The 24932-nt window shown below is 37.4% G+C and overlaps 1 protein-coding gene across 1 annotated transcript in view; it reads right to left on the bottom strand.

Annotated features, from left to right (window-relative positions):
- MYPN (myopalladin) overlaps window positions 1–24536 on the bottom strand; it is a 52904-nt gene extending 28368 nt beyond the window's left edge. The window contains exons 1-10 of the mRNA XM_005235153.3: window positions 23599–24536; window positions 13030–13205; window positions 11442–11493; window positions 9182–9329; window positions 7575–7646; window positions 7218–7359; window positions 6238–6261; window positions 4080–4196; window positions 2964–3333; window positions 363–950 (exon numbers count right to left, since the gene is read on the bottom strand). Coding sequence (XP_005235210.1) covers window positions 363–950; window positions 2964–3333; window positions 4080–4196; window positions 6238–6261; window positions 7218–7359; window positions 7575–7646; window positions 9182–9329; window positions 11442–11493; window positions 13030–13205; window positions 23599–24536 — 2627 coding nt within the window. The remainder of the gene's footprint in view (window positions 1–362; window positions 951–2963; window positions 3334–4079; window positions 4197–6237; window positions 6262–7217; window positions 7360–7574; window positions 7647–9181; window positions 9330–11441; window positions 11494–13029; window positions 13206–23598) is intronic.
- Between the last annotated feature and the right edge of the window lie 396 nt (window positions 24537–24932).

Here is a 24932-nt window from a genome sequence, read left to right as displayed (position 1 = left end):
GAGAATGTTTTTATAGCTTATATAGCCATTGTCTTCGAGTCTTAGGTCTTACCCTGCAAGCTCATGAAATCTCTTTTCACCCACTAGTACAGTCTTGTGAGTCTCTGAGCCCCAACATTATTGTATAATCTGTTTATAAACTCATATTTCTCTATCTTCTTGTAGAAGCTACTAGCTCATCCTTTATTAACTAAATGTAAAAGTTAGATGAAATGACCAGAATATATTAATAACTCACTTTTCTATTTTATGAATGACTTGCATTTCAGTTACTCCCCATTGAACCCCTGAACAGAAATACATCTTAGTTTCCTTTATGAGTAGTTCTTGTCCCTGCTGCACATATGGTTTATGCTACTTACGTGGCTGGTGTACTTCTAGGCAGTCCCATAGCATTGGTTGATGGCCCAGTAGGAAGTGAAGGAAGAACAGCACTAAGGAAAGCTACTGGATTCTGAATCCGGCCAGTTGGGGACATAGGAGCAGGAGTCACACTCTGTGGCTGAAACTGTTTTACGCTTGATGTAGAAAGTGTTAGTGGAGGCAGCATTGATTCTTTAGGGCTTGGTAGAGACTGTTCACTTATGCTTGTAAACCCTCCTGAAGACCTTGATTGGGCAGATGGCGAATTTCCTGTGAAATTTTCCTTGTTGTTTGTTCTTTGAGTTCCTTGAGGGACGTTGCTGAATGTTGTAACTGAAGAGCTGGAAGAAGAACTGCTAGGCGGTGTGGTTTGTGATGGTAGGAACTGCTTAGGTCGGGGATAGCTGAATGCTTGTGCAGCAGGGGCTTTGCTTTGTTTGTACAGAGTTGAGGTGGACTGTTGAGGGAGCGAAGCAGCAGAATTCAATAAAGTTGTGTTGAATGACAACTCTCTTGTAGATGTCTGATACACCTGCTGCTGTTCAAGCAAGACCTGGTTGTGGAGCTGTTTTAACTGGGTTTGATCGCTGCATATAAAACAAAGATGCAAAAATTCAGTCAAGAGCCCTGAATTGGTGGCTGTCTACATTTCCTTATGTGAATTGCAAGAGAAAAATTCTATGTCCTGTGATACAGTAAGATGTAGGGGAAACTACATGACATATTCCCTAATGTTATGAGAAGAGCATAATATTAGTTTGCTACTAAAATAAACTTTTCCTTCCTCTCCCCTTCTTTGCCAGAGGCACAAAATTTTTTTGTCTGAAAATCATTTGACTGAAGATGATTCTTACATTTTATCATGTGAAATATAAATACAAACCTTACTTGAAGATATTTAAGGGGTAGCATTGTCAAATTCTGCTCTATGTCACCTTAGTGCCTCTCTGCTTGTGTAACGAAGAGTAGGATTTAGTTAATTGGATTTTTAAATGAGCATTTGTAAGATACTTGCTGTTATTTAGCTCCTCAGCATTATGGCTAATAAAGCTTTGTAATAATCCACCCAAAGAGATACTGCCAATGTATTTTAGGTGGTATTGACATTCAGTGATAGGCAGGAGTGCATAATTCAGAGAGGACTTGCATTTCATGCAGTTGTTTCTTAGATGATGTCTACTGTATGTGTCTTCAGGGCTTTTTTACTTTGCAGTTGGGGAATCATTTTGCCTTGTCAAGTGGCTTATTTAGTTGTTATGTATATGGAAATACAACATATAGAAAACAGGCTAATGTTTCCCCTTCCAAAACCAAAAAGGACATAGAGAATACAGAAAATTATAATGTAATAAATCATCAAGTATTAAATAACTGTTCTTAAAAAGCAAAAAATGTAGAAGTAGAGACCAACTACAACAGGTACTAACAAACCAAATACATGAAGTCAACAGAACTGCTTTTTCTTTAAAAGAATTATTGTTTCTATAATGTACTAAACAAAAATTGCATTAAAGGTATATCAAGATGGCAATTTCAAGCTTTCAAATAGTAGAATGTTAGAGAGCTAGAAGTAGTGCAATCCTGATTTTGTGTCCTTTATATATACATCTGCATAATAATGGACTCCTTTGTTACAGTTTATTGGGGGAGGGAGTTTGAGAGAAGTTCCGCTTTATAAAAACATTGGGTAAATTAAATACTGCTTCTGATCCCCCCTTAAAGACACTATAGCTCTGAAGGTATGTAGGTCTGTGAATATAGGCTTAACAAATTAAAAAAGCACTGTTCCAAGTTCTTCTGCTACATGGTATATAAGTTCTATCAAATTACATCCCTGCTTAAAGATACCAATTAATTACTTTATGAAGTCCTTCCTGAGCCTTTACTTAAAGCTTCCGCCTATTTAAGAAATGAAATGAAGGACTGCATGCTTTTTTTTAAACCAGATTTGGGAGGTTTAAAAAATGATGAAAATATATTTCATAACAAACTGCAGTGTGAATTCCGTAAATTGTCCTCTAAGAAAACTACACTACTTCTTAAAATTTCCCCTTGAGCTCACAGTGCACTAATCATGTGAATGCTTTTTAGTTCAAGTGGTTTCACATTATCAAACATTTCCAAGTATTTTATCTGTTTTAAGATTTACATTTGTGAGATGTAAAAGTCATGAGGCATAGCTAGCTGTTAGCCCATACTATGTATAAGACTGAATATATCTGATTTTGGCAAAATCACATACCTGGAATTGAATGAGATATGTTTGAAGAACCTGTTTTTATTTTGCCTGCATAAAAGCAGTATTGTTCACCTTTTGTTTGCAGCAAAAAGCATTGTGGCATTAAATACAATTTCAAAGGGAAAAACATTTTCCTTTTAAAATTGGAGAATGCTTCTCCGAGGAGGGTGATACAGAAAAAAATATCTACCTCTGTTGAGTGTGTTTTCTCAGAGTATGGTTAATTAGGCCAGCACCATGTGAAACTGGCTGTCTTCTTGTTCTGTATTTGAGATTTTTGCTCTAGTGTAATAGCGTCCTGGTCTGTGATTCCTAATTAATACCAGTGATGCCCCTGAGACTTAGAAACCCTTTTACTTACAGCTTTGGTTTAGCCAGCACTGGGGGAGGTTCCTTGGATGGTGATGTTGGCTCTGGTATTTTCATTGGCTGTCCATTTATCTTCTCTTGGAAATAGTTGGATCTGATTTGGTTTGTAGCACCAGGTCCATCCTCTGATGATGATTCACTTCCTTTATCATCTTCAGGCAGCTTGAAGTGCACACGGAGACCTATCTTGGAACTTGATCTGGGTTCATTGTGATTCACAAGAACACCTTCAAGTTTAGGTTTGGGGGTTTGATTTACTACACGATGGGAAGGAGTGTGTGGAGGAGGTTGATGTTCAACAGCAATTAAGTTGATTGAGCTCATTGTGTGAAGGCTAGCAGCATTACTACTGTCTTCAGTTGCTGAAATAGCAAATACCAAACTTTTGGTGAACATAAATTACCATAAATTATGGTGAAATGAAATTACAAAAGTTACAGTTGGAAAAAATCACTCTGATGTCTTTCCAGTTGGACTGAGTTGTTTGACCTCATTTGTTTAACAACAAATTCCCTTAACCAAGAAATATTGTAAAGGGGGGGGGGGGGGGGAAGGGAAGGGACACACTTCTTGTTTGGAAGATTCAGCAGTGCTCTTCAACCATGTCCCCCATGAATTCCACTAGTGTCTTTGAAATACAAACTTTCTTCTCAGAGAATTCTCTAACATTTTAGTTATGAAGAACACTGCCAGAACTTGAGCTGAATTGGAGTCAACGTTGCACTATGCTTTTATGTGCTTTACTTTGCTCACCTAATGGCCTTGGCAGCATAAATGATACAGGCAGTATGAAATAATCTGTTTTGAGGTTTCCTCCTTTGGGCTCTGCACCAAAGGGATATCGAAACAGCAAACTAGACAGTCCATAGAGATTCCAAAAATGGCTATTGCCCAAAACTTGTGGTCAGCAAGGGTTGTGCTTTTGGAAGCGCTGTGCGGGATTCATTCCCTAATGTTCCTTGTTCCTTCACATTTGTGATTGAGGAAGGACACTTTGAAAAGACATAGCAATCTATCTGTATGTTTGATAAGCTGCCTGGACTGCACAGCGCTGCAGCCTGCTCTGCTTGTATTTACTAGCAAGCAAAGGACTAAAACAAACTCTTACCTTTGACAGTTAGATGAGCTATACTAGATACCGTGCCATATTTATTGCTTGCAGTACAGGTGAAACTGCCAGAATCTTCTGAAAATACTTCAGCAATAACGAGAGTACAAATTTCCTCTGCAAAGCATCACAGCAGTGTCATTACTTGAAGTGAACATGCATTGAACGAACAAACAAACAAAGCCTTGATTACCCTTGGGGACATTTCCTTAAAGTTTTCCACCTTGCTCAGTTTGATTTTAGTTCCATCAGTATTATCAATTTTGGCAGCCTTTGTGTGCAGCAGCTGTTATCAGCATTGTCTGCAGCAACTGGTACCCTCTGTGCTCCAGCATGCCCAACGAAAGGGAAGAACAGGTGTCAGCAGTGTTTGGAAAACATTAGAAAATGTTTTCCTAATCACATGAAGTACAGAATTTATCTCTGAAGAACTTTAAATTTTATTTGGAGAAATATAGTCTACTTTATACTCACAACTCACTAAAATATATGTGTTTTCATCTCTTTGCAGATTGAAAGATTAGTTACAATTAACTGGGAACAATTCAAGTAGAGTCATTCTGTAAGGTGAAGAAATAAAAACCATATACATATAGGCTAGCATTTTCCAAAAGTACCAATGCAGATTGCAGATAAGAGGGGATTGTGCTAATTGTGCTTAGAGAAAGTTGCTTTTTCACTTCTTTGTGAAGAAGACCAGTGGTCATGAACAACATGCTAGCAAAATTGTACTTGCAAAAGATAAATTCCATCTTGAAAAGTCAATCTGGGGCTATGACATTCCTGTCTGACCAGTATCTGACATGTCTGGGCAGCAGTACTAGCTAATAAATACCTATGGTGATGGGATTTTAAATCTTTCATTTGGCTGGGTAGCTGGGATGGGGAGGGAGAGTAATATCTAAAGTGTATTGAAATGTGGGCTGATAGTGTTTCTTCAAGTAGTCAATGACTATTTTGCTACCATTTTGCAAGAAACTTTCCTAAACCCCTACTGGATTAATATTTGAAGAGTATTTCTGTAGAAGACCATACCACACAAACTTGGTTGTTTCATGTCATCACTGAGGAAAATCTAGTAGCAACAGAGTATTTGCTAACAACTATAGGAGAATAATAGTTTATTATAGTACTAGGATTATAGAACTAGTTTAAGGCATTATAGTATCTAGTTTATAGTACTTGGATTTGCCAACCACTGCATGCATGGAAATCCAGATTCCTTCTGAATGAGCAGCAGGTGATGAGGCAGTGACAACTGCACCCAACTGATTACCCTCTAAAAACTGCTTCACATTACTCAGCAGTGATGCCACTGGACAGTAAAGGAACAGCATTGGTGGGTTCTGGTAGAAGCTTCATTTATTCATTCCTAAATCTCAGAGAGAGACATTACAAGGAGAGGAAGTCTCTTTCAAGCCACTTTTCTGGGTAAAAAACTTTTAACAGGGTAAGGAGAAGTTACAGAAGTTTATATTCCATAAAAATTAATACTACTTCGGTAATTTTCTGCTTTAGGACGGGTAGCTTTATTTTTAATAGTGAAAAGTGTTACAGGGAGAGCAATAATCTCATGAAGAAGCAATCAAAATCTGTAAGGCTCCTTTGCTCAAATCACACAGAGTAGCCTACATTCTGCTCTGACCCTTGAAATTAGCAAATCCAGCTACTTTTTTAGGATTTGCTGATATCAGGGGTGGAACACCTGATGTGATACTCTCATATTACGCTGGTAGGGAGCAAAGGGAATGGCTGACATGGCTAAACATCTGATGCAATGTTCCCTAACTGGTAAACTAGATAAAAATAGTTCAGTCTACGTCATCTGGTGTACTTCTGAACCTTGGATATACAGGGGACCCTCACACATTAATCTTGTTAATCTTTAGCTCATAAAGTGACAACATTTAGGTCCTAAGTTAGAACTGGGTCAAAGCAGAATGGAAATACTATTTTCTTCAAAAGTGATAAAATTAATTTGGATTGTATATTTATGGAACAGTCTGCAGTAAAATACTTCTCACTAGTAGCTATAGAACATGGGGAAAAGAAGAAATTATGTTAATTAAATTATGGAGTTTGAATAATTCATATTTTGTGAGGTTAAATAACGACATTTGTATAGTCAAAAAAGTATGTGCCTTTTGATTATCCTCACCTGGTTCAGCCATAGATCGTGGTTCTAAAGGGAAGAAGAGCAGAATTAGTAGATTGAAAATACTTACTTTTGCCAATATTTTTAATTTCTTAAGCACTAAATATGAAGCTTGGTCTTCTCAATATGACGGAATACTCCTTTTGATCCAATTTTCTGTTTAAGGGGCGGTGGAGACAGCCAGGCCTTGTACCCAATGGTATGTCAAATCCACTGAACAATATGAACACTTATGAACACTTTTGAGAACTTATGAATAGGAAATAAATTCTGCAAGAAGCAGTTTTTTGCAATCTTAGTGCTACTTTATTGTGTCTTGAAGACAATTCGTCAGACTGTTACACACATGAGATCATCTTACGATAAAACGCTGTTTTGTTTAGTTTTGGTGTAGTGTCGTATTTAAGGAATTTCTTTTGAGTTTTAGCAATTTTAGCATTCCAGTGACTTATAAGAAAACTTCAGATATTTAGACTGCATTTGAAAATTAAAATAGAAGTGTATGTTTACAACCTATCATGTGCACACACAGGTATGTGTAAGCATGCTAACGTGTACATCAGGCTACTTTTGTGGATAAATAAGCAATCCGCTGCCCACAAATGCTATTATAATAGCACTTAACTAAAAGATGAGTGATTTACGGGCAGTGGAACTTATATATAAATGGTGCCAAACCCAAACACCAGATGTGAGGCTGAATTAGAAAAGGACATTGAGGTGGCAAAGGGGTCAAAGCAGAAGGCAAAACAATTCAGTAGTTTGGGGAATCTCAGATACTACCTGTGAGTATGCTGTTCAATTCATCCACAGCTTTGACTTCTGGAACCCAGATTTATTGCCATAAATGTGGCTTATATTGTTCTTACCATTGTAATAAGAAATTAAAAATGTTGCTGTGTTAGCAGTTCTGTTGCTGTGTTAGCAGTTTTGTTGCTTGCCTAAACTTTATTAGACACAGTATTTCCACACAAGAAACATACTTTTCTGTAATATCCTAAAATCTGGAGAATCTTCTATCAGTGTTCCTTCTCTATACCATTCAACCTTTGGGGAAGGAGCTCCTTTCACTCGACATTCAAAGACAACAAGCTGCCCCTCAGAAGCTGAAATATCCTGTAACATCTAATAGAGAAAATTAATAGACAGTCAGTAAATGTCTTACTGGTCTTGAAGTAATACTGATTTCAGTAAGATTTCATAAACCCACTTAAATCCTTGAATGGCTTATGAAATGCACAATTTCTTTTTTTAAACTTTGATAGCTAGAAAATTTTAATTACTTCTCCAAACAATGAATTGACCTCTTTAATTTTCAAATATGTCATAGAACAGATTACCTTTGTAAATACAGGAGCAGCAATTATAGGTCTTCCATCTAGTCCTTGCAAATAGTTAGTGGGGCTTTGCGCCTGTAGATTGCAAAACATTGCATGATGATGTTTAAGTGTACACAGGTTATTTTTCCATATACAAGAGAAACATGCATTTGGAATGACACAAAAGAGATTTTGGTGGGCGAAGTCCAAAGCAAAATATTAATGTAATGAATAAAAGTTGCTCTGTTGTAGACAACTGCTAGCGATCTGCCTGGATGGGTTAGTGCCTGAGTAACAAAAATGCTGTTATTGCCTTATTGAGTTAATCATGGGAAGGAAAACTTCACTGCAGGGTGTTATAATATCTTTCATTAATACCTCACCAAAGCAAATGTATGTAGGCTGCTTGGTGGTGTGTCCTTTTAAAAATTCTTTCTTACAAAATATTTATGGATGTTAGTAAGGAAAAGTTAATTCAAGTCATGTGTGTGACTGCTCAGTAATTCTTCTCCTTTGCCAAACCCAAACAATTTACAGAGGTGGAATATCACCCTATTGATCCTGTTCAGTGAAATCAGAATGAAATTATTCTCCTTCTGGAAAACTTCCTTATATAACTTGATTAATAGAGTTTTTCATTTTAGTGAAATAGCAGCTGCCCCAGAACAGCAGAATTAGGGATTCAGTATCTCTGGAAACATAGCCAGATTTTACAGGTGGTGTCATATAAGCCAACAAGTTTAAAAGTGGTAATTTTTGAGGTAACTATCACTCTTGATTTAGGCAACCTCTGTCAAAATGGCAAACTGTCTCAAAGGCTTAATTCTGTTCTCTTTGTAGTCAAAAGTAAATGTGCATTGTTTCATCAATTCAGTTATTGGCTACCATTAATTCTAGGCTGTAAACATTGAAAAGGCAGCATAAAGCGAGTTTGTCATGAACTTTTGAGTTTTATTTTTAAGTAAATATGGTTCTTCTTTCCTATTGGGAAAGAATTCACAGTTATGAATATCCTGATAGCTTGCAACAAAAAGGACTCAAAATGCATGCAAACATTAATTAGAAATTCTTTGATGTGGATATTAATGTTATGTGGTAAATAAGCCTATCTACATAGAAAGTAAACATAGTCAAATTATTTAGCTTAAAATAAGTTTCGTAGAAAGAACATTATCTCAAGTGAGTTCTGTAGCGAGGGAGAGGGAAAAGTTACAGGCTGCCGCTCATGGAAGTGAATGAGTCAGTCAGCAGTGTGAAGGGGCTGGTGAGCTGACCTACACATCCAAGTGCACTTCATGGCATGCAGTCTCCGACCTGCTGGAGTGCACACAGATTCCCACCGCTGGCTGAGCTAGCGGCAGCTGCTCCTTCTGCTCACTGCCACGGAGATGCCTGTAACCTGGGGATGAAAGGTTCCCTTCCCTTTGCCGGGTGCTAAAGGTTAGCTAGTAGGCAGGACATCTCTTCTGTATATGCAACTACCGTATGGCTGTAACGTTCAAAGCTGAAGTTCAACAGCAAAGCAAAAGCTAGAACATTTTGGGGGTTATGAGTCACAAACTGTAGAAGAAACACCTTTTTAAGAGCTTGGTTTTGGTCCTTGAAATTCACCATATTGTCTCCCCTACCTGATTAACTGGTGTTGACACAGTCTGGACAGGTACAGACACAGGCTGAACGAAGGCAGGTGGTACCTTGGAGGTTTCTTGATGCTTGGTTGCAGTTCTAACAGCAGGAGATGCTGCATTCAAGGAGGTGTCAGCTGGCTTTGTTTTGCTGTAAAATATTAACCAAAATAAAGTTCTCTAACTGGAAGCTAGAGTGTGTCCCTTAGCTATGTCTGTCCCAGTTACATGTCACTTCCAGCCTCACTTCTGGGATTGAATTCCGATTGATCTAAACTGATACATACTCCTAGGTAAACCACATTTTATAAGAGTCAGGCTGCATGTCTTGCCACTGTAATCTCTCATACTTAGTTCACTTACACCAAATGTAATAAATGGCCTGGATTAACCTAATCGTGGCTTGAAAGCTGCTGTTAGCAGTTCTGAGAAGCATGAGAGCACAATGCTAGTTTCTCAGAGGACAGTGCTATTTTCTCTTGCACTGCTCCCTGAGCTTGTGTGAAGGTTTGGGCCTATAAGGTAATGAAAATACTATGGTCTGCTTGCATACAGATTCAATAATTTACTGCTGAAGAATAAAAGAGAGGGGTATGCTTTCTGACCAACATATGCAATTTTGGTAGTGTACAGGTTGGCACCTTTTCACTTCTTCTAGGTTGTTTCTGTATGGAAGTAGAAGAGTTGACCTTTTTTGTTTTTATTGATAAGTGAAGTAATGCACACAATGAAGCGAGAGTCTTTTTATTCAGTTTGAGGTATGCAATGGCTGCTCTGGAATGTACCACAGGTCCCCCCTAGGAAAGGCAGTCTTCAAACCAGAGGAAGCCTTACTCAGAGTGAACATATAGTTGCTGTCATCACTGATTTCTCTTTTGAAATTGTGAACTTTTTTTTTTTTTTTTTGCATTTGTTCTCACATTAATTCCCTTTAATTACAGGTGGTCAGATTCCTTATGACAACAGCTGGAAGCTAAGTAAACACAAAAGACAGTCTGATTACACCCAAGCCTGATCTTTCAGAATTCTGTCATTTGAGGACATCCTTCTACAATGTCAGAGCAGCATTCTTTTTTTTTTCCAAGAAAACCAGAATGCAATATATTACTTCACAATTTAATGAGGTAAGCAGCTTACAGATGCCATCAAGTGATCATGGTCAACACTATATTAACACCTAATAAGATGAAATGGCTGAGACATTTGGAAAAGTCTGAGCTAGAACTATGAAAAACTTAGCAATTCATCCTAAGACCTTTGAGGACTTCTTGATCCTAAGTTTTATATTAAACACTTACATCCATCAAAGTCTATAAAACAATCCAATCTGGAGTATTTTATGACTTCGAAGTAAAAATCACCTACGACAGGATTTGCTGTCAGCCTGAGGTCTGCAGCATTTTGTATTTGTGTTTTAAAAGAAAATTACATTTGTAATAAGTATAAAACTCCTTAATAAATAATAGAAAAGAGACAGGGTGCACAAGTCTGTTTGGTTAAAATTTCCTCTTTATAAAGCACTGGTTGCTTTTGGGGTTCAATTAATGCATACAAAGGCATGCAAAATAAATGATTGATTATTTCGGTTTTCAACCAGTGTGGCTTCCTTTCCTTGATAGAAAGACTTTGATTCTGAAAGACTATAAATTTTAACAGCTTTGGATCAGGTTCTAAACGCACAGGGAATGGATTTCGTTTAGGAAAAATAATTTTATTTCCCAGGTTTTAGAATACAACTGATACCTTTTCTTACTTCTTATAGTTAAGTAGTTTTTTATACCCATTATTTCAGTTTACTCTAGTTCATATCTATTAATTTCCTTATCTTAAATCTAAATAATCCATGTATAGCCATGTTCTGCCAAAAACTCCATGACATACCATATTTTCATGTGAGAAATTTTACTACACATTTTTTCCAAGTCAGATGCTTAAATCATCATTTAAGTTGGATCTAGTCAAGCGGCATCTGTTTTAGTAAATTAATTTTAGTAGTTTAATCTTTAAGGTAATATAATTCTTCTTATGTTTATATTTGATATTGTTTCACTTCTGAAGCTGAAGTTGAAAACACACAAGAAAATGTGTATTTGTTCCATACTATTTGTAAAGCAAACAAACAAACCCCAACCAATCCAAACAAATGCAAAAAAAAAGCCTAATGTGTTGGAAGTCGCAAAATATTAATGGAAACTGAAATGTCTACACTTGTGGGGTTTTGTACTGTAAGAAATAGGAAAGATGTAATTGATTTTAAACTTACTGATCCATTTCGTCTTTGGTGATTTCACCTTCAGAGTCAGAAGAAGAGACTCCTATGAAAAAGAAAAAAAAAATCACTCAGCAGAGAGTTTTTTGCAGAAGTTTATGTATAAATGATACAAACCTTTATTCAAATTGCCTATAGAGCAGTCTAAGGATATATATTATAGTTATGCCAAACCAAAACATCACATTGCAGTGGAAATGAACCAATGCTGCATACTGTGTAAGATCCAGAACTGCTATTGACATAAGGCAAATTTGGGATGAGGTGCGACTGAAATGAGGAAAACAGCATCCAAGACTAAATGTATACCTGGGTCTTGTCAGATTCTCTTTAAAGTGCCACTAGTGTGATTCAGTCTGTAATTGCTGTTGTGAATCAAGAGCTTTTTTTTCTCAGACACCTGATACTACCAGTTTAAAAAAAAGAAAGGGAGAGGAAAGAGAGAGACCTGGAGTCACAGCTATTATTCTTAAGCTATAGCCTTATAACACAGTTTGGAGATGATACAAGCTCAGATTACTAACAGCTGTCTTACACTCCTGATGCAGCCTTTACTGCGTTTAGAATTTGCATTTTCTCTGCAGTTCGTGCCAGGGAGCATCTCCATCAGCCATGGCTTCCATCCAACATCCACTGAGTTAGGTAAAAGCAGGCCTTGGCCCCAGGCTCGAGAACTGGTAAATCCTTGCCAAGCACAGGCGTCTCCCATTAATGTCAGGGGCAGTGCAGATACTAAAAAAGGATTCGTCCTTTCACTGTCAGATTAGAGAGGTGAAAGAAGAATAACAGTAGAGCAAAATTAACCTTGTATTAAGTAGGGTATGTGCTTTAAATTATGAATGGTCCCACTGTTGTCAGTGATGGAACTCAATATATTTTTCTGCCTCAAAAATGGAAAAAAGACAAAAGACAAAAAAATTTCAGTGTGTTTATTTTAAATTTGTAATCCTGCTAGCACAATGATGGATGCAATTTAAAACCTTACCCCAAAAAGTGTTAAAAAGAAATACAATAAATAGACCTCTCTTAAGCCAAGTAGGATATATTAAAGAGCACAAGGAGAAAGAAGAGACACCTAAATCTGCAGACGTAGCTTCTGTTTTATTTACAGAATCTATTGTGCAAGTAAAAATATCAAATTGCTGGCATATTTATTTTGGTTACAAGGTCCCAATAATGGACTACTATGAAGATATATCCAATTTGTAAAAATTACTGCAGAGAAAGGGATTAATAAGAATTAGACACAAAATTGAGGTTCTTATATTTCTGTCAAGTACCACAGACAAAAAATGTAAGATGGCTTCAGAATCTGAATATTTCTAGACCTCAGTCTTGCAGTGAGATATATAAAATCCCTGTGAAGCAGCACAATAAAATTGTATCTAAAGGGAAGTCACTTGTCTGCAGAGTATTTTACAGAGAAATAAAACATATTTTGATAATGATGAAAAGCGTTGGCTCCTTGCTGGGTGTTTTTTGTGACAAATCTATTACACAGTTAACATACAAAATGAATAGTCGTATCTTAATGCTGTATAACCAATTTCAACAACCAGTTTCTTCAACAGTTCTAACATACCTTCTATGTAAATCTCTGCAGAAGTGGAGTCTGTTCCATAGATGTTTGAAGCAAAGCACGAGTAACGCCCTGTATCCTCCTCAAAAGCTTCAACAATAACCAATGAGTGTTGATCACCTGTCTGGATAATTTGAATATCTGGTGAGTTTTCAAGCTCCTTCCCTTCACAGTACCACCTGCAAGGCAAAAAATACCGTTTATCAGTGCAAGCAACTTGGCAACTAAAACGACAATGTTCAAAGTCTTTCTGAGGATAAAATGGGTGGGTTTTAGCCTTGAAGATTCTGACAGAGTACTGCAGACAAGTGTTGAATCAACAGTCCTAGGCGTAAAATATTTGTGATTTTCATAATACTCAATTACAGCAAATAATAGAGCTCCTTTCTTTGCAGTAGTTAAACATACTAACAAGCTAGTTTATCTAAGTGACTCTATCATGTATTTTTCTTGATATACAGATTTCATTAGTAGAGTACAAGGGCTGTGAATCTGGAATGCTATCAGTCCAGCTCTGAATTTCACTTCAGGTACATTCAGATCTGTGTTGAGGCTTAAACTGCAGCAAAAAAAAACCCCCAACACCCTAAGTAAACAAATTCACCTCAAACTTGTAATTCCAAAGTTCATATTGATTCAGAATATATATTCAGAAATCAGACTGAAATTTACTATAATGTTATGCTTTGTTTTGTTATATATTTAAGATAATCTGCTTTTTATAAAATATGGCATAAGTGTGTCACAAGTAAAGAGAAGTGATCTGTTACAGTATAGAGGCACTTCCTTACAGGGACATGGCCAGTGAGACAGCTGGACCTTCAATTCTTTTCTGGATCATATTGCTGTGTTTCTCTTTTAAACCCAACTACACATCCAAGCGTGTATTGGGCCCTATAGAGGCTTCACGCGCTCATCTAAGGCGTTCCTAAGTCTCTCAGTGTTCAGAAGGGTTGTTTCAGTAGAAAATGCAGAAATCCAAGCAAAAGTAAAAGCATCACCTGAAAAGACAGCTCCATAGGATGTATTAGTGAGAGTAACCACCAGCTCAACCTGAGAGCTGGTAGGCGGGGAGGGCAGGCCTGATTGCTATTGCTTGTTAATATGGAAAAGACAGAACAGAGAGAGAAAAAGCAGGTGGGTTTGCAGAACCAGATTCAAATTCAGTAAGACAATCTAGGTTTTATAGAGAAGGTGTAGTACTATGTATAGGGATCCAGTTATAGATGTTTGGGTTAATATCAGGAACACCTATATTTTTGGATAACTACCTAAATTTGAAAAGCCAAACTAGGGTGCATGCATCTTCACCGTAACTTTTCTCATAAGTATAAATAGATACAAAACTCCACAAAAATATTTGTATTTTTTCTTTAGTGCTGCTCTCTTAACTACATATGGTTGAATAATGCATCTTGTGCATGTGTGAGTGGGACTGTCATACTTATAACATTTTTTGATCAATGGACTTTTTTAAATGAATAATTGTTTCATACATCTTTATATGGTAACTTAGTAAAAGTACCTGCTAGCTTTTGAGTGCATACAAATGCTAACGAAATAATGGCAAATGTATTTACTATTATGTATTACACCAAATAAGGTTAGTTGCAGAAGGATGAGGATCGGTTTTTGAGTAATAAATTGTAATAATTCATATTTCCTATGCTGTACTGTAAGGTACTTTGATACATTTCCATCTCAGATAATTTAGAAAAACATTAATAAATAAATCTGTTTAATCATTCAATTGTATTCACCTCTTGGAAGTGGAACTTGGAAACAACAGGTTGTGCTACAAATTGAGCATGAAGAAAACACCAAATTAACATCTTGAGGGGGAAAAAAAATATCTATAAGACAGTCCCTACCCATGGAAGCCCAGAATTGAATAGAAGTATAATGTAGAATTGAAAAAGGACTCTTAGAGGGACTATGAGGTATGAAAGAGTACAGATTTGGAACTTAAATTCATATTACATAGCTAAGAAGTAAGCCATGCACTATTTGTGCACCATCAGTCCTAGCCATCCAACATGGCTTTCTTAAAGTAGACAGGGTATTCCCCAGTACGCTTGGAGTCGCACATTAGTGTAATCTGTAGCTGTACAGTCAACTGACTTGAACGTACAGCTTGGAAAACGTACAGGTCTGCCTGTTACATGGGGAAGCTCCCACACTGTAGAATGAATCACACTGTTTAACACAGTTTCCCCTTTTAGAAAGGCAAACTTTGTAGCTAGAGAGCTAGACCTTAAAAGTCTTGGTTTGTGTCTACATCTGCTTGCTTACCCTCTTTTACAAGCCTCCATTGTAACAAGAATTGAAAATGGGTCTAAGAAGATGACTTTTATGAATTTAACATTTCTGATTGCAATGGACAGTCATGTAGTAAATATCATCATGTTAAAAGAGGATGCCAGTAGGCTGTGAAATGTCCCAGCTCTCTCCCCTGACATTTCACAACTGAAGTACAGCTAAAATACATCCACATCCTTCTTGGAGGGTTTTACAACAGAGAAACTGGCACTGGTTTATGCGGAGAACTTCAACAGAAGTTACTAATTTCTCTTCCATTTGAGCCTTGGAGCTCTGATAGACAGGCTTTTCCAGATCTGGCAGCAGTACTTTAAATGTTAAAATCCTGATGCTGACTTCTTTGCTGGAGCTTTCTTGCTCTGGAGCAAGGATGGCAGGTTCTGACATATTCCCAGGCCCAGCTGCTACAGTTCTGGTCTAATGAAAATGGGTTTGTGCCAGGACACTAGACATGTAGATCTAGGATAACAGAACTATACAAATTCTCCTATATATCACTTTTGGTAAATGTTAATAGCCATAAAAGAAGGGTCTGGGCAGTCAGGAGGCTACAGCTGCATCTTAAATTGCCACAGGTTTTTGCTTGAGCTCAATGGGAGCCACAATGTTAAGGGAATATTCCTCTGTCCCCTTGAAGTTTGATATAGTCCATTTGCTAGGTTTTCTATCACTCTGGTGGGCAAAATGAGATGCTCCGATATACTTTCTGTCAGTGGACAATCTGCCTAGGCCAACACTTTACTCCAGGATAGCTTTCAGCAGCCATTCGGGCTACTTCTCAAACCTCAATGGAACTTAGTTTAAGGTGCTTCACAATACAGTTGTAAACAGTGTTCTGGATATTAACCAAACCTATACAACGTATAGCACCACTGGAAACTGAAGAGACAGCTGTCATCATATAAAAGGGAGAAATGACACCAGCACATACCCTAAGATGCCAGGTGAGCTAGCACATGTAAAAAGATAAATAAGAACTTATTGGGTGTTCTGGCTCAGACTACAAGTCCACCTAACCCAGCAGGCTGTCTTGACCAGTGGCTAAAAGCAGACACGGAAGAGTATAAGAACAGAGCGAATATATAGATGTATGTATATTCATATATTTCTCCAGAGTATCTAACCGTTCTTTTTGTCTCTTTATCTTCTATCTTTATCTAGCATTCTCTTATCTTTTTTAGTGTGAAGTAGCACAATTTTTAAAATAATTTTAAAAGGTGAAATCACTGGTCTTAAAATGATTATTTGCAAATTATCTCTGTTTTAAAGGATTTCACTGTCACAGTACCATTACCATTTTTTTCTAGTAGTTGAAATTATATGGTTTTTCACTAACATTTAGTTTGCAAATCCTGCTTTTTATTTGTGTCATCTTTATTTTGAAAGAGGTGATTTACACTTCCATTTGAAATACATTTCCTTTAAAAATAATGATCTTTCTAGCTTCTTCTGTTTGAGCTGTAGTGTTCATATTTCATCATAGTCCGGTCAGGAACCTTCAGATCCTCTAATACAAATGTCTTCAGACAGAAGGAACAGCTACGTGTTTTAGACTTTGTCCATAATGGCTTGCCCAAATCTGGTATTTTCACCACTAATAATTATACACAGTGGGGGTTTTTTGACTGGCTCCCCAGAAGTGCAAATCACATTTGCTTTTCTGTTCAGTAATGTCCTTATAAACATGTAGATACAGGCACCATAGCTAGTAGAGGGTCCTTGGTATCCAGAACATAAACGTTTAGTGCCTGGGATAAAGGAACAGCTGTACCATGAGTAAGTAGAGGCAATGTTAGCAGTCCCAAGGGAGAAGTATGCTACTGTGCATTACAGCGTCGATTGAAATTGTCCATTGAAAATGATTAGTGCCATTTTTAAATTCTAGACCAGGAAATCATGTAGGTTTCCTGTGATCCTGCAGGGAGAATTTTTTTTTATTCTATGTATAATATGGTTTAGTCTTCTGTTGTTTTTAAGATTTTCAATTAGTGATAATTGCAAATTATCCTGTGCAACCTGCTCTAGGAGAACCTGCAGGGGGGTTGGACTAGGTGATCTCCAGAGGTCCCTTCCAACCATGACTATTCTGTGATTCTGTGAAAATGGTCACATTTTCAGAGGAGAAGACCAAAGGTTCATGCACAGTTGTGTGACTACAAGCACAAATTTGGTACATGAATGTACAGGTCGCCTTTTAGGTGTGTAATTCATGTAGGCAACTGTGTGCTTTGGGAGGTGAGTCACAGCGCTTACTCATGTCTTTTTATATACCTACCTCATGCCTCTTCCTTATAACATAGCCTTGTTTTAGCATGTTAGCTTTAGCAGACATGAGAAACTATTAAAGCAAATACCCATGTTCTTGAATTTTATCTCATCTTCAACAGCATCTTTTCAGAGCATTAAAATAACTTGTATAGTACAGTGTTATTATATGTTTGTGTCCGCTCAAATGTGGCTCCTTACTTAAGTGACTCATAGGGCAAAACACAATACATAAAATGCTGCAATATAATCACCAGTAAGATGTAAGAACTCTTTGTGTTACTACTGATCAGCTTTTCTAATTAACCTGTTGTGTTTGTGGAGAGATAAGTCTGTATTGCATGCCTTTGTGAGGCACAATTCTTACTTCCTTTAGGCAAATTTGAAAACAGCATGTAAGCTATTCCTTCCAGTTATTTCAGTAGTTTGTGAGTACTATGTTCCTGTAGTAGACTCAAACACACAGTGAGGCAGGACTGAGTTAATTCTTTTCTTTGCAGTTATTTTTTCCTTTGGTCCAAAATTTGCAGTGTGATTTAAAACTTCAGGAATAAACTTCTGTTTCAAATCTATGTTTAGATGTCCTATGCACTGCCTTATTTATTCACTATTTCCACCATAATGTTAAAGTATTTTAAGATTAAGCTGAGAAAAAGAGCATGTTTGTTATCTCTTTGCAATGCTTGTAAATGGAAAACAATTCTCTCTTGGGAAATTAAGCTTATGTGAATCTTTGGTATGGCCATATCTACTCCTTGCTTATTCTTAACATCAAAACGTTGTACGTGGTAGCAATGAAATGTCAGTTCCAAGGGGAGTTCTGACATTGAGATACGTGGCGTGACTGAAGTAGCACTACTTTCTGTCACTGACATTTCATTCCTGCCATGAATTGTAATGATAGCTTCATCATACAAGGCAGGTTCACATTAAGCACAAGCGGTGTCGTCTGCTGTGCCAAATTCATCCTCGGTCTTAATCCATTGACTTGACTGGAGTTGCATGTAAAAGAAGTTTGGCTCTCTAGACTTTGAGCACTAAAACAGATACATGTTTTCATGTGGCAGCCAGGAAGAAAAAATCTTAATCAATCATACGTGGCTTCAGAGTCTCTTAAAATCTGTGATTGGTTGCAGATCTAGTATCCTTAAACAAAGCAGCACTAAAATGCACTTTTTAAGCTTTGTATGTTGATGTTAAAGAATGTTTTCATAGAAACCTTACAACATACAGCCCGTTTTTAGAACATCAAATCCTCATGACACTTCCAGGATAGCTGTGTATGCCAAACCATGCAATGTGATTCATAAGTAAAATTAACCTAGGAGTGATGTGCCAAACAGTTTGGAAAAATGTAGACACCTCTGAACTTGAGGGAGTAAGGAGTGCTCTCTTCATGGGGAGGAGTGAATGTCACACCTATCATTACTCATACAGAAACAAATGTGTAGAAGAAAGCATGAGAAGGAGGTCACCAAAACGTTTAACACTGGAAATATGCTACACACTTCTCTTAAATGCTTATTTCTAACCTGCAGTGTAGTCAGAGTAAAGTAATCAATCAATAATTGTAGTAGTGCTCTTTAATTGCGAGCCAATGTTTGAGCTAGCTAGAGGCCCATATACTAAAGTATCGATCTTTCTTCGTCTCTTCTATGATGCTGCAGCTGATGATAATGAAAAATGGGTGATGTTTCATTGAAACTTCTTTCAAGATAGGTAGGCTTAATGAGCTTCCTCTAATTTGTGGACCTGTTACATTAATGCTGAGTTATCTTAAAAAGCAGTTGGACAGATCTATCTGTATTCAGCCAAGCAGGATTTAGCTTCCCATATACTGATATTTCGAATCAGTTCCCAGTTTCTCCTCTTGTTCCACCATCCAGTTTTATGTCCCTCAGTGAGCCCTCATATATGCCAGGTAGCTACCTACTATAAATCATACTGCTTTATCATTGCATATATCATGATATTTTGACCCTGATCAATTGTGAATATCATTTACACCATTTTTACATCATCACTTTTGTTTTATACTCTCTTGCTTTCAAACACGGTATCTGTCCATCATATTTTCCAGTCCTTTCCATTCCTGTGATCAGCTTCTTTCTAAACCTCCTCTCTCTAATTTCTCTCTTACAATCCCTATTACATCAGTTTAAACATCTGATTGCTTCTAGTGTTGACTGAGAAACTGTGTTACAGAGCTTGTTGAATCTTATTCTTGTTTCACAATGCTCTGGGTTCCCACAGTACCACTTCTGCATCTTAAGTGTATATATTAATAGCATTATAAGCAAGCTGGGATTCCTTTCTGTGGTTAGAAAGTCCATTGGAAGTCAAAGGATGTAGGCAGGTATGCATTCACACACCTGTGTCCAAAGGATGCTTGTTTGCTGAACTTGTTCATTCAGCTAAGTTGAAGGAAGAAGAAATCATGATTTAAAGCCAGCCAGCATTAAGCTTTCTTTCATCAGTTGCTACCTTGCCACTTAGTCCTTTCCTGGAACTATGATTTTTGTGTCTCTCTTGCTTATCTATTAGAATTCTTCTCTCCTTGCCCAGCTCCACATGATACTGAACTAACTCACCACAAACCTTATAAAACTGTTACCCTCAAAGCAAGACAGTTTCCTGTTCTGAACTCAGTTCCACAACTATGGCCAACAAGATGCTTCCTTCACTATTTTGGAAGCTTTGCACAACAGAGCAAAGACAAGAACTCTTTTTAGTGAAAAAGACCTGCATTCGCCTGATCCCCATAGTTAATGGGACGCATACCCCAAGGTACATTATATTTTCTGATTCCCTTATGCTGTGGCAGTGACTAACAAGGCCACGATCGCTGGAACCACGTAAGTATTTATCACTCAGGCAAGTGAATTTTTTTACACCCTTTCTTAGTGTTACTCCTACACATTGGTGGAGTTGGAAGAATCTTGGATGAACAGGACAAAAGTTTTGTTAACAAAAAGTTGTGATCAGGAAATTCTGTTCAAGCAGCTAACATTCCCAGCTTTCTCCTGAATACAGCATGTACACACACACATACACAAACAAACACAAGGGGGGAGAGAGTTGAAACTTATCCCCTTGTGATTTATCTTTTATTTGTTAGTTTAAATAGTGGAACTGAAAGCTGAGCCTGATCTTTTTCTTCAGCTTGACTGCTTCAGACTGATTTTCCCTGTGGGTCTTCCCTGTCTGTACTTCCCTTGGCCTTGGGACATCAGCATATAAGTTCTGGACTTCTGCCTTAGCTCCTCTAGGACCCTGACCTTGCTACAAGCCTGAGTCCGTAAACCAGGTATGCTTTTCTGTTTGAGGCAGTACAGTGCCTGACAGCAGTGTATTATCATTGGAAAAATCTGATGGATGCTTACTCTATAAAAGTGTAACAGCTTCTGTATCAAATGTCATTCACATAAGTAGCGTATTTTATTATTTAAAATAAACAAAATCAAATGTCAAAGTAGAAATGCCAACGAAAAAGCATTAGTTTTGTTGGGACAAAAATAGACCCAAGTTAAAAAGATACTCGTCATCCAATTCTGTGGGTGCATAGGCATCCTGGCCATCCTTGGATGCTCCATGGGATGAGTCATTGTTCCTGGGTTCTCCGATCTGCCCTTGCGAGGCTTCAGTGACTTTATAGTGTCAGCTTCTAATTCAGTTAGTTGTTAAATGCCTATACTTAGATGGCATGAACACCTTGTCAGTTTTATGTATGTGTCAATGGCATGGGCATGATGTGCTGTTGTAAGGATGGTGTTGTGGCCTTCTGGAAAATACATAAAATTAGCATTGTGCACCAGAGTATATGTCTATAAACAAGAAATTCCATGTTCACCTTTTCCGAATGCAAAGAAAGCCAGACTGAGTTTGTGTACAGGTCTATATACATAAGAGAAGATTATTTCAGTTGTTTTCTTTGTATTATGAACTGTGACTGATGAGAGAAAAAAAATATTTCTTATGTCCAGGGATCCTACTGACATTTTTAATATAAAAAAGATTTATCGAGGCAAGTGCCTGGAGAAATAATTCTCCAAGTTTTTATAAGCAAAAGAAATTTTCAGAGACTGTTGCTAATATCTAGAGGATTATGATATTTCCTGTCTGTTTTCTGTCAAAACCCGCAAAATTCTGGCACTGTTTTCTCTCTTAATCAGACTCCTCTGTGAATTTAAGGGCTAAACACAATACAACATTTATAATGGCATAAGCTCCACCAAGGAAATGCTTCAAAATTGTTAATTAAAGCAGCGAGTATAGACATGAAGCATAGTAGAAAACATTCTTCCCAAACAAGGTATTTCCCCCAGCTTTAGAACAGATTCCTCTCCTATAAACGAATTATTCAGTCCTTTGGAAGTTCACCTTTCTGCCATGGACAAGAGACCCTGTGTGGCACCATGGGTCGAGGTCTTGTTAAAGGCTGAGAACCTACATGTTACTACTGAAGGTACTAGTGGGGCAAAATGGTGTGGCAGTCACAGTTCAGGGATCCTATGAACTGGGTAACTTCTTGTCTTCGTGACAAGGCTGTCCATTACAAGAGGATTTGTTTGTAGATCCTTGTTCCTATGTACTTAATATGCATTATAAAAGCTTCTTCCTTTTGAAAAATCAGCAGCTGGCGTGCCAGAAATCCAAGGGAGAGGAAGGCAAAGATTCTTTACCACAAAAATCTTAGGAACTTCCTTCTTTGGATGCTGAAACAGTTTTCATTTGATGATTGTGCCTATTAGTTTAGTGAAAAAGATGATAAAAGATGTTCACTGCAGTAGAAGTGGTAGTAGTGCTGTACTCAGCATTGTTGAAGTATATAAGGAAGACAGTGAGCTGACAATTGGAAACAGTGGACCATCTGTGACTCTCAGAGTCCTTTAATTAGATGCTGAAGATGCAAATAGTTCTTTTCCATATTTAGTTGAGCAACACAGATTTCTAAAATGCCTGTAAAAGGATAGACAACCGTCTAGACTGAGGGTATCTATGATACTTCAAATATTAGGATGCAAATATGTATAGTACATTTCTAAAAGGTGTATAGTGTGTCCTTTCTATTGGATTGCTACGATCCCAGCAAAGGAAATGTAATTCCACCATTGTAAGTGAGAGATAAATTTGACTAATGAGCTCTATATGAACAAATTTAGACTTAGAAATGCTGATGAGACCTAAGAATTTTTAAGATAAACTTGAAAGTAATCAGTTTCTTATTCCACTGATGTCATTGATGAATGAAGTGTAGCTTTTTCACATTTCCTTTAATTGTCAGTGATCTTTGCAGATGTTACTTATTCAGCTTTCAAAATCCTCATAGATATAGGTGAAAACTGAAGCACCAGAATTAGCAGGCTAGTCACACAACATGAATAAGTATCGGTTAATAGGAGTGTCTTATACTTGATAAAACTCAGTTAATAGAAGTGTCTTATACTTGATAAAACGGAAGTGCTTTTTCTAAGGTCACAGCAGAATCATTGTCAGAGTCTGAATTAGAACTGAGCTGCTCCTGGTTATTTGTATAACAGCCTAAATGAACTGTTTTCCTTTCTGTTCATGTATGGATGTTTTTGGTTTATAGGATTCTGTGTTCACTCATCTCAAATACCTTCAGACATCAGCATGAGGTATCATAGCCATGGGTGTTTTTAGCCGGTTTACACAATCAATCTTGTTTTCCATAAAGATAACTAACATTTCTCACTAAGGAGTCAGCATTTTCTTGTAGTTATGGAAGTACAGTATTTAAAAACAGTTATCTAAAATTCAAAGAAAGTAATGCGTTATCTTAAAATATAAGTGGCGTTTTGTACAACTTAAAGAAAACATTTCTTTTTTCTTGATTGACTTTCATAACCAAGATCGAGAGACTTCTGCTATAGATTACTGAAACATATGCATCAAAATATCTGGAAAGAGTAAGGCATACACCTACTGTTACAGAAATACAAACTGACAAGTGCAGAATATGTTTACCTGACTTCAGGTGTTGGGATTCCTACCACAATGCAGTCCAATTGCACTTTGGTTCCTTCAGGAACTTCCCTGCTCTTCAGTTTTTGAGTAAAGCGTGGTGGTTGTCCAATAGGCTCATCAGAATATACAGATGCAGATTCTGACTCTGTTTTTAGCTCTGCACTTGTTAATTGATTGATGGATTCCAGGTTTGCTGCCTGTTGATCATCTGTTTGCTCAAGTGTTTTCTCTGCTTTGTTTTCCAGGTCTTGAGGTACTGGCATGGAAAGCCTTTCTCTGTTTTCTGATGTGCTAGATAGGCTAGAGCAACCCTTTTGAGCAGGCTTATTCTTGGATTCAATTTTGCTCCTGTAGTTTTTGCATGTTCGGGGTCTTATTCTTTCAGAGTTGTGAGCTTTGAAAAGTGACGAGAGCTCCTCAATAAAATCTGCTGCCTTGTTTAGGAATTCCTTTTTTGATTCTGATTCAGAAGGGATGTGTTGTTTCTTTGGATCTTGAGAGCTCCCTTTGGAGCCTTTTGTATTTTTGACATGGTCCTGACAAAAGTTTGAGTGCAGGCCATTGTCTGATGTTTTCAAAGCTGTAGACTGAGCCATTTGTTTGTGTTTTCCTGTATTTTTCAGCTGATCTGGGGGATGCTGTGAATGTGCCTGAAGCTCATCCCATTTAGTGTCCAGTGGATTCTGATCGATAGCTTGCCTTGCCAGGTTTACACTTTCATCTAGCTCTTCTTGGCTCAAAAAAGCAGAAAGGTCTGGAAGGTCATCTTGGGCAGCTACCTCATCTGAATCACCAGAAGCGTTGCCGTAATGGAAATTATGAGAAGCTGGTTCTGATCTGCTTCTTTCACTCTTCCCTTGATGTTTAGTTTCAGCTAAATAACTTTCTCTCAGAAGTTGAGATATTGAAGCTGAGGATTCTAAACTGTCGTCTTGCATGCTGCCAACAAAAAGGACAAATAGGACCACACCTTATCAATAGCAAATTTTTTGATTGCACACATTCACAGGCTTCTGAAAGCAGTACACAACATTTTCAAAGTGCATCTGTGTGCTGAATATTAACTTGCAAGTATGGCCTTGTTTTAAAGGCTTTCCTCTGTACGTATGGTCAGATGCTATTGCCTTTACCCACTACAATTATTCTTTTATCACTTTCTACCTTTAGTAGCCTTACATAGCTAAAGCAACTGCAGGTGTGGTAATTATACTTTGTTCCAGGCAAAACTTCAACTACTGAGCTAGTAACTGAGTTTCTATGTCAAATCTTTATCATTGCTGATGTGTGTTTCTTAGCTAAGGAACAACCTTATCAGATAGATTAAATGCTGGGTA

The sequence above is a fragment of the Falco peregrinus genome, chromosome 1, assembly GCF_023634155.1.
Source record: "Falco peregrinus isolate bFalPer1 chromosome 1, bFalPer1.pri, whole genome shotgun sequence".
Taxonomy (NCBI): domain Eukaryota; kingdom Metazoa; phylum Chordata; class Aves; order Falconiformes; family Falconidae; genus Falco; species Falco peregrinus.
Note: the sequence above shows the minus strand (reverse complement) of the source record. Positions and strands in the feature narration are given on the sequence as shown.